The following is an 11,106-nucleotide window of genomic DNA, read 5'->3' on the forward strand; positions in this document are numbered from 1 at the left end:
TTGTATTATATTAAAATACATAGTTTTGCCATTTTAAAAAATATATAGTCTTGTCCTTGTCTTTTGTCGTCATTGAGCGTTTATACTCTTTTGTTAATTCTTTTGTACTTTTCACATTAGATACAAGGATAACTTAGTTAATTTTGGCAAACTATATGAACAAAATAATTAATAAATATATGGATAAATTAGTTAATTTTGATAAAATATAGCGACAAAATAGTTATTTATTGATGATAAAAATATAAAAAATTGATAGAAGGATTTAACAGTGTGATGAAAGCAAAAAAATGGGGATAAAATTATGTAGTTCTAAAAATGCAAGGGCGATATTATATATTATGGTAAAATACAGGGATAAAATCATAATTTTTATATTTTTTAATAGGAGTAACAAATGGTTTTGGTCATTGAACTTAATTTCATGAATAGGCACTCAATTTTTCACTAAATTTCTTACTAATCACCTATATTATTCAATTTATTAAGTTACATAAATGATCAGTTCAGTTTTGATCAAAAATTGAATAAATTGAAATTTTTTAAGACCTAAATCAAATTGAATCGACAATTTTTTATAGGTAGATCAATTTCAATTCATATTTCTATTCTGTTTATTTTTTTATTTTGACTTATTTCTAGGAATAATTTGATTTGATTTTTGATTAGTTTTTTTTTATATCACAGGTGTCCTAATACATTAGATCAGAACTAATTTTACATACTTCATCAGACTCATAAAGAAAAAACACATTTAGCGAGGACACCAAAAAAAGAAATAAAATAAAAATAAAAAATGATTATGTTGCACCAAAACTAAAATCGAATTAAGTACTTCAAAATCAAATCAAACTGACTGTTTTGGTTCTACATTTAATCGATTTTTGCTCAGCCCTACAATTTATTGCAAAATATCTAGTTTGATTTAGAATTCTTACTAGTGGCTACAACGAGTCATAACCTATTTAGGCTGCTCGGTAATAGCTTTTTAAGTACCTCCAGTCAAAATGTTAAACTCTTTTTTTTTTTATAGTGTTCGGTAATATATTGAATTAATTTTTAAATGTTAAAATAGTGTTTTATAAAAAGTTAATTCGTTTAGCTTTTAGCATTTCATAAAATATTACTCAAATAGTTAATAGTTAAACGCTACTAAAACAGCTAATAATTACCAAAACAATTAATTTTATCGAACAATCATTTAACCGGTTGCAAGTATTAATGGAAAAAAAAAAAAAAAATCTCTTTTGACACACCCCCTCTCTTTTTCTACTCGAAAACATATCTCTTAAACATTTCGTCAAACAATCTCTTTGCAATTCTCAAATTTTCACAATAAATCAAATTTGGCAAACAACCAATAACTTAGCACCTAATGATAATCTGATTTGACTACATTAACTGATAGTAGCAAGTTTCATTAGAGCACTAACAATGTCTACATTGTTAGTTTCAAGAGCCTTAACTTCCTTCCTTCTTGAAACTTCAAGTCATTAACTAACTATTCTTGAAAAGATTATGGCTATATTGAGCAATAATTTTTTTAAATAGCTTTTAGTGCTTCGATTAGTGCTATCTTTTATAATATTCGGTAACATAGCATTTGAACTAAATTTTAAGATTGAAATATTATTGAATAAAAAATTAATTCATATAATATTTAGTTTTTAACGTTTTATGAAAACTGCTGCTTCATAATTAAAATTAGTTTTCAACGTTTTATGAAAACTGCTTCAGATTTAAAATGAGTCCCATGTGAATTGTGAACCAACTCAATAATAGAAAATGAACATGTGGACAAAAACTCATGTTCAAGCTTGTAAATAAACTATAATTTTTAATAAGCTTGTAAATAGATGAGTTGAGCTCCTTGTTTCCAAGCCAGGCTCAAACCAAGCTCGAGTGTGTTCCTTTAATGAGCCAAATTCAAACTCAACAGAATTCGATATGGCTCAGCTCAGTTACAGTGTTAGTTGCCCAAAGAGAAAATTTGGAAGGAGCAAAAAAAAATTGAAGCTAAAAATATTTGATTTCTTCAACCTTCACAGGATTGACAATTTGATTTTATTTGCTTCTGTTTTTGACAACAATCCACTTCAATTAACTTACCGTGTAAGAATAAAGAAATAGAAAGACAAAGGGACAAAAGGCAATCAGACTAGAGTAGTTACAACAAGTAATTCCACATTTTACACCTTGTATTCTTCAAAGGAGAAATTGGTTCCATAGAACCTACAACTGTGACCAAACCAGATCAACAGGAAAACTCAACATCCAAATCCCATCACCTCGACCTCAACAATTTTTACCTTTACAAACACTCTTATCTTAAGAATTATCGCAAAGCTGTCACATTTACAAATTGCAAAACACACAATCCAAATTGTGCAATGAACAAATTTAAGTATTTTATCAAAATGTAGTCTTTTTCCAGCAAAAATACGTCAGCAAGCTAGCAGTCAATATTTACAGACAGGCCTGCACCCCTTTGAAATGACCAAACCGTGCAGTTAATGAACTCAACTTGGACTTCACATAGAAGAGATGTTTTTTATCACCACCTGCTGTAGCATAAAATTAATGACAACGGTGAGAGTGAAACCACTAAAATTAAAGAACATAAAGATGATAAAGACTACCAATTTATCTATGGCGTCTTAGAAGACGTCTTATTCTGCTTGTAGCTCATCTATGCAGCTTAGATTAACTCTTCCAGAAAGCAAGCTTATACAGTAGCTTGTCGATAAATTCTGTTTATGATCAATGACATCAAATCAACTTTTATTTTTTTTACTTCAATATATTGTTACATTAAATTAAATTTTGAAAAGCATAATGATGAATGCTTTGTATAACATTCATTGATTGGTTCACTTCAGAACAGCAATATGAGAAAAGCAGCTGAATATATTATTCTTCAAATACTTAAAAAGTAAAAAGTGGATATTTTGTCCAAGGTTCATAGGTTGACTCAACATACCAACAGGAAAAAAGCAGTTGACATATTAATGTTCGAATAGTTTCTAAACATATTAACAAAAAAAAAATAGCACTAAAACAAATCCAAAGTATTGAATTATGCTCGATTAGGAAAATTGCTTAATCTAGCATTAATGCTTTGATTTTCAAATTCTAAGTGCATAAACTTACCAATTCTAACTGAATTATCAATAAGCATGCTCTTGTTATTACTCTATATACGAGTTCAGTGTCGCACAAGAATAACAAACTTTAGCTAAAACAGAAATGAGGAAAGATATCTATAATGGAAAGAAAAAGCAAGAGTAAAACCTCTGTACTTGAACTGGTCCTGTTTTTTGATGTGAATTATGACTATAATTTGATTCCCTCTACTGAATTAGTCTCATCTCCAGGAGTAGAATCTCCCATCCTAGCTTCAGTAATGGAATTTTGTGCAGATTCTCTTACTTCAGGTTCAGAATTGAAACTGTGTGTAGATTCTCTTACTTCGAATTCAGAATTAGAGCTTTGTACAGATTCTCTTACTTCAGCTGCAACACTACATCTTTCCACAGACTTTCTCACTTCATCAACGGCATTAGAACCTTCCACAGTTTCTGTTGAGCTTGATGCAGATTCTATTTCTGCCTCTCTAACATTTGAACCTTGTACAGATTCTCTTAATTCATCTCCAACAATAGACATATGCAATAAATCCTTTGCATCTTGCTCACCAGGAATAAATGGGTCAAAAGAAGGTTTTTCTTCTTCCTCCTTTGTCTTTAAATTATCGTCTGAATCATCATCATAGTCCAAATTGCGCAAAATTTCTGGAAGGGAATAATTACTGTCTTCTGCAAGCTTAGCTCCCATTTCGATGTCAATTTTCTCTTTTGAGTCCACAAATCCATCCCCAAGGTTCGGCATTACAGATCCAGGCACCATGTCTTCACCGTCCTCCACAAATGATCGGAATTTATTCATTGAAGGTGGAATCTTGGTAAAAAATACTTCTCTAAAGTTTCTTATCATCCCCTTGTTATATGGATTCTCCTTCTTATCATATCGGTAGCGGAAATTCTCATAAGTGGTCTGCATCAGGACAAGAATCAGAATTAGTTAAAAAGAATTCTAACAAAGAAATAGTTAAGAATTGTTCCTTGTTCTCAGAGGAAAATAAAGAGTGCTAATGCAGGTGATGTTGCCAAATAAGACAAACAAATGGATACCTAATGGACACCCCCCCCCCCTTCCCCCCAAAAAAAAAAAAAAAAAAAAACTCGAGACAAAAGTATATGGCTGTCAAGATCCAAGCAAAAGCAAAACATCACGCATAAAAAACCTAGTTTGGACAATAATATGTAATGATTAAGTAGACTATAGGGCTCAAAATTTGTATGGAATGGGGCTGGACAATTGAGGTTATTTGTGTATCGTATAAAATAACAACTAGTATCAATCAAGAGTTCACTTTTGAGCCCTGATGATTTCAATAGTCCCCCTTTTAGATGTGAAACTTAGGGCTTCCAATGTAGGAAAAGGAAATCCAAAATATGTGCATGGATAACCATTAGCAATCAAGAAACTTAGTCCTATAATTGACAAAAGAGAATCATGAACTATTACTCAAGTCTAAATATTAAGTTAGGGTTATCTATTCCAAGGATATCCCATAAGAGAATTTTTCCAATGTTAAGATGGATGTGTAGTCACACAAGATTGGACATTATTAGAAAGGACAACATTCAACAAAATGTATGAGTAGCACAAGTTGAGAATAAAATGAAAAAGGATGTCTTAGATGTTTTAGTCATGTCTTATGTAGACACGCATGTGCTCAGTTCATAAGTGTCCAATATTGATGGCAGGACGTGCTGAACAGGAAAGTGCTAGACCTAGAACAACATCGAAGAAAGTTGTTTCAAAAAATCTGCTATTTGCGGAAATCAGTGCGGACTTTGGCTATAAACAGAGCAGAATTGAAACAAATGATTCATATAGTTGACCCCAATTAGTTTGGAATTAAGGCTTAGCAGTTTTGTGTATAACTGTGTATCAATTTGGGACAAGGCAATCAGACTCTAATCCATCATCTTACCTAACCAGGGTTATAACCATATCAACACTTGTTCACCTCACTTAAGACAATCATAAGTTATTATACAACCTAAAATGAGGTAGTACTAGCAGATTACATGATATTTCCACATTATTTCCCAAAAATAACATGAAATGAGGAAAATATGTTTCTTCAGGATCACCTTTATAATTCTGAAAATAATTAAGATGAATTCACAAAGAGAGAAAAAGAAAACATAAGGTCAAAGTTGTTTATGTCCATATCAGTTCCACAGATGAACCATTTATTGGATAAAGAAACAAGTTGTACATTAAAGCAACGTCATATACAAGCACGTCTACACATAATGTGGTTATAGATGCACGCAAACGCACATGAACAAATGTACACGCATAAATCATTAATAGTAGAAACAGAACTTCAGTGCATATCTATCAGTAATATTGTTTTTCTTTTGTTATACATGATTTTAGTTTACAAAATGAAATATTGAAATGAATCCAGCTTCTATAATCTTTCGAGTCATGAATATGATACACCTAATGAGATAACTCCATGGATTTGACACATCAGTAATACACAATTCACCAGTTGGCCAAAGGGGAAAAATAAAAGCCTTTGCTACCATTTAGGAGCTCTTAAGAATCTCACCTGGTTTGTGCAAATCAGATAGGAGTGAAAAATTGTAAGTCCGCCGACAAACCAGACAACTATGAAGCAGTAGACTATGAGAAAATCAGAAAGGATATCTTGCGATATGGCTTTCAAAACATGTTGCTTTCTACTCAGGAGGTGAACCCAAGAAAATACAAAGACATATACACACAAGATAGTTGCTGTTGATATAAACATGAAGAAGAACCGATAGTTACGCTGCAAGCCACATCAAGATACAGAATATTGTTAGTTCCAGACAAAAATGTAAAAATGTGGGATAATGTTAGCCTAAGTTGTGGTAAAAATTGATGAAAGTCATTTCACTCATTCACAGCATGATCACTATGAATTGATATAAGTTTTGGTCCATGTCTTACCAAGTAATCTACACCATTTACCTTATTTTATGAATATATGAAAATAAGAAATTTGTTGACTTTCAATTGTGCCTTAATTTCATGCTACCTCAAATTTAATTTTACATCTAAATCACTTACTTGGTGGATACTCAAGTAACAGTTGGATGACCAAAACTTAAGAAAAGAAAGGATACATTGTGAGACCATATTTTGCTACAACAATGATGACATGCACAAATGAATATCAGCAATAAATCATGCCATTCCATCAGATCAAATGCCGAAATCTCATCTTGAAAAAGAACATTTTTTTTCTTAATTAGTCCCAAACCAATGACAAAAGTTCTGTAAATACTGAAACAAAATGAAAAGGTACAATATCAATTCAAAATTTCAAATAAAATATAAATCACCGACCCTCCAAAGCACAAACCTTATTAAGATTGCAAATGGAATGTAATAAGACTGGAAATGCATCCAAATTTTGACATCAAAATCTTATCCATGGTCAGGATACAGCTTAAATTTAGAGAAATAATGGAGTAAAAAATTCAATAGAATTAGGAATGAAAAAGAGGTCCAATGTTCCATATCAACAATATGTGAAGTACTAAAGTAAATTTACTTCCATTGATGCACTTTAAGATAGATGCTCATAACATATACAGTGAATAGATCCAAATAGAAAAAAATCAGGAAATTATTTAACATTAACTACATCTTGCTCCAGTTTTTCTGTTGGCAGCTATGGTGCTCAAACTTGAAAACAGGAGTCTAATAAGTTGGCATCCAGCAAAGTATTTTTCTTTCTTATTTTTCCTTCTTGCATCAGGAACATCATGACCAAGTATCCATTTGCATTTAAAGGATGTGAAGAGTAAAGCAACAAAGTTTGGCAGTTGGCCTACTAAAGCAATAATGTCTAATCCATAAATTTTCTTCCCTTAGAAAGATAAATTTGCAATGATAAATAAATGAAGTGAACTTACTATTCCAATGCACTGACCAACCCATGGGCAGTGATGATCAAATCTCTGAACACAGTTGTTGCAAATTGAACAATGGGAAGCACGAGGAGGACGATAAAGCAAACAAGTATCACAATACTTAACTTTCACTGTATGGCCATTTACCATAACATCTTTTGTCTGAGGTAGTTTTAAATGGGGAGTTCTGCCATTGACCCATTCCATAGAAGGCGTAGCCATATCCAATGCTTCATCTGATTCAGGAGGTCGTGAATTTCTACAGACTATTCCAGGATCTCTACTGGAGGTCAGGAAGAGAAACGATAAATCCTGTGGGGAAAATTGAGTTTAGCATCAAAGCAATTCAATATACAAGAATAAGCATCTATTAAAAGCAAATGAAATTTTCCGAGCAATAAATTCTTATATAACTAGCAATTAAGGTACGAAGAAAAGGAACACGCAATACAAATGAACACGAAATAATTCACCTCTAGTTTTCAGAATAACAGCCAGCTACAATGCATGTCAATGAATGTTTAAGGTATGAAGAAAATGTCCACAAAATGAGCATAGTACACATAAAATTACTAAGATAAACGTGTGGAAACACAAACATGACCAAATAAGTACTGAATCCATTCACAGAAAGGTCGAAAAGGAAACCCTTTGACTATATGTTTTAGGGGAGTAATTGAGATGGTTTGCCAGATTTCATTTGCAGATGCATTACATAATATGGATATGGAGCATATCTAATTTATAATAGTGGGGCGGACAAAAGGTAGAAAAGGGTCACCTGGAGCAAAGTGGTTAAAAAGATTTTAGCATCATTGAGGCTTCCTATAAATGTAACCCTAAGATATATAAATAAATAAAGAAGAATCCAATTAGTAATCAACACCAATTCAGGTTAATGCTGAGCAGATTCAGATTGATTTTCATAATATGATATAAGTTCAAAAGTACAATGAGCAGTTAAAACATGTCACATTTGAACCTAATCCTAATCTTGCTAATTAATCATAATAGGTTTAGTGCTACAAAGTGAAATCATCACATGCACATCATATCTTTTCATTTCTGAATTCCCACACCTTGGTCATGCCATGACTATTCTGAAAAAAGGTCCATTATTTGATCTTACACATTGTGATAATACATCTCAAACAACCCATTTGAATGCTTTAAAAATTTTGCATGGCTTTAGGAATGTTTCATGTCAAATCTGTAGCATGTACATATAGAGATCGTTTAGATTAGAAATGGCCTCTTAGGAAACATTTCAATCAATTGCTGTGCATCCTTTTATCTTTCACAAGATATAATCTTGCCAATTGATACTGCTGTGCAAGGCCAGACTAAAATGTAATACTTACTAATATAGTGAGGATGGATCCCACAATTAACACAGGATACCAATGATCAGGATGTTTGGTATCTTTGTCCACGATCTTCAAGTAGGTTTTTATACAAAATGCAATTGCAGGACCAGCAATAAGAAGTGTAGATAGAAACATAGATGCCACATCAGGACCAAATATCAATCTCCCACCACAAAAAAATCTCTGGCAAAACCAAAAAAATAAACATTAAGCTTCTCAGTGAAAGGATTTCAAACTACCAAGGAATTGTCAAGAATACAATATCATCTACATCCAGATGTATGTCAGCTAGATCATAAAACCAAACAAATGACAAACTGCAGAATTCCTGAAGAGCAAGCAACCTCTAAGGCTAGTAATGTTAACTAACTATTGTATTTTCAGCTCAGCAATAAATGATATAAATATTAAGGACAATTAAAATTGAAGAACTAATAGCTAGATAGTTTCCCGTAAAATACATCAGAATAAGAAACTGCAATTACACTGAAAATTACATTGCCCACTTGATATTAGCAAAATTTTGAATTTAAATTATAACTGTGTGTGAGGGATCACAGAAAAAATGTAGACATGATAAGGGAACTTGCACGGTTTAAAATCAATATTGCTGCAGCCATCTGAAATTTTAATATTTTACATTATAATAGTTTTGTTTGATCCACAAGTATATTCATGATATGAATAATTTTATACAATTGTTTATCTCAGCTTTAATATTTTTTTTTCCTTTTTTATTTTGGTTAATTAGGCTTCAACTGGGTTTTGAACTCATAACCTTACAAGCCCCAGAAGACAACAGAAAATATAATGTACTAGACTAATGGAAGATATATATATATATATATATATATATATATATATGTATATTGCCTCTAGAAAGAGTCAGCATTTGTCAACAAAATAAGATGAATGCTAGTTTGAAGAACGTTTGACATGGGTGTAAATAAACACTATTCTTGTCAGTTGTCACTAATCAGACTGCAAGAAAGATGAAAATTGGTCAGTACATAATGTAACCCACACAGCAATAAGTCTAATATCAATTTCAGTTCCGGTTTTCAATTGGTCTTAATTGATATAGCAATCCATGAGTCCAGAGTGTATCTGAAGAGGGTAAGAACAAAGATATCTAACTAAAAGTTTAATTCAAGGAAAAACAAACGCCCATCATCAGGAAAATTGTATTAAAGAAGAAAAATAAATACCCAATAAAATATCTTTTAAAAACAAAACGAAAAACAAAAATATCCAGTTTGATCCATGATAAAAAAAAGTTCAAACAGTTCCATTACAGAAACAAAAAGGGCCAAGAAACGAGAGAAAGAAAGACTTACATTGCTTCCTTTCCAGACTTGATAGAGTCTCTTGGGTTTATCCTTGGCCACCCCTCGAGACGAAGGAGAAGAAGCCAAATTAGAATTCATTGTTGATAATCCAAAGCAGGACACCTCTTTCTGTGATCTCTCTCAAAAAATATTTAGTTATGCTTCAACGTATACTTGACAACCCAAACGAGTTCATGCCAAAACAAACAATAATCCGAGAGAGATAAGCTGTGAAAAGATAAACAGAGAAAGATTGAGAGAGATAGGGGTTTGAGGATCAAAGAAGCAGCAGAGACTCTCTACTCGACCAAAAAACGAAAGAAAAAACGAATAAATGAATAAATATGAAGCAAAATCCGAGAGAAGGCGGATTATACCAAGACGCTGATTCTCTATTTTGTAAAAAAAAAAAAAAAAAAAATTCATCTCTGTCTGTCTGTCCGTCCATTGGAATTTGTTTTATTTTCTTTCTTTTTTTTTTTGTGGAAAAATTAATAATAATAATAATAATAATAATCTGTGAAACGCTGGCATGGCGTTGCCAGACGATGAGTTTGGTTTGGGCGGATGTTTCCATTTCTGGCGGGCCTCTCTGCTGTAATAAGTTTTTCTTTTTATTTTCTGTAAATTATACGAAAGACCCAACTTTTTGTGATAATTTCAGTCAACGCCCTATTTAAATTTAATGTTGCAATTACGCACTCATCCCACACTCAGTCCAATTCGAAACTGAAACCATGTTGGAAGACTGAAATTGGCTCGATAGTATTTGATTTTAAATTAGATTAAAGTCAATTGTTAATAAACTAGTTTGATTTTTAATTTTTAAACTAAAATTAGTTAAAATCATTTGATATCAACCACCGACCGATCCGAGCCTCTATTAACTCTATTATCCCTTTTTATGTGATGTTATTTATTAATATTTCATTTTATTATTTGTTTTTTCTCTTGATGAATTAAAATTTACTTATAAATAAAAAAATAACCCACCTCTCTCACACAAATACTTATTTTTGTCATTTCTCCTCCATGCTAACAACGGTTTTCATTTGTATATGCAAAATATTAATTTAATATATAGTTAATATATCTTTTAGAATAATAAATTTTATATTTTACAAATATTTAATCTCTCTAATTTTACAAGTTGAAATATTTATTAGACAGACATTGAAGTAAATATAAATTGAAGTGTTTAATTAGTTAAACTAAAAGTTGAAAGTGTCAAAAAAAATTTTTGTGAGTTACATGGATTAGTTTATATATTTAACTTGATTGTGTTACATTGCATTTATGATCTTTCCAGTATTCCCTTTCAGAAGAAGGTAGTCTTTATAATTTTCTATTCTATCACTATATAAAAAA

General features: G+C 31.5%; 1 protein-coding gene across 4 annotated transcripts; it reads right to left on the minus strand.

The window, feature by feature from the left end:
* Nucleotides 1-2,167: 2,167 nt before the first annotated feature.
* On the minus strand, nucleotides 2,168-10,307 carry LOC105648923 (DHHC-type zinc finger family protein). 4 transcript variants are annotated; one of them, XR_002286066.3, is made up of 7 exons: nucleotides 9,748-10,307; nucleotides 8,405-8,593; nucleotides 7,047-7,355; nucleotides 5,693-5,914; nucleotides 3,292-4,053; nucleotides 2,640-2,750; nucleotides 2,168-2,561 (listed from the first exon to the last, which is right to left on the minus strand). XR_002286066.3 is itself a non-coding variant. In XM_012235426.4 (6 exons), the coding sequence occupies exons 1-5, from the start codon at nucleotides 9,835-9,837 to the stop codon at nucleotides 3,334-3,336; spliced, it is 1,530 nt and encodes a 509-aa protein (XP_012090816.1). In that variant the 5' UTR covers nucleotides 9,838-10,307; the 3' UTR covers nucleotides 2,168-2,561; nucleotides 3,292-3,333. The 4 variants fall into 4 exon arrangements, 2 of the variants coding, with proteins under 2 accessions (XP_012090816.1, XP_012090815.1); XR_002286065.3 differs by having other exon boundaries at nucleotides 2,168-2,564; XM_012235426.4 differs by lacking the exon at nucleotides 2,640-2,750.
* Between the last annotated feature and the right edge of the window lie 799 nt (nucleotides 10,308-11,106).

The sequence above is a fragment of the Jatropha curcas genome, chromosome 2, assembly GCF_041381405.1.
Source record: "Jatropha curcas cultivar XTBG-Jc1 chromosome 2, XTBG_Jcur_1.0, whole genome shotgun sequence".
Lineage (NCBI taxonomy): Eukaryota > Viridiplantae > Streptophyta > Magnoliopsida > Malpighiales > Euphorbiaceae > Jatropha > Jatropha curcas.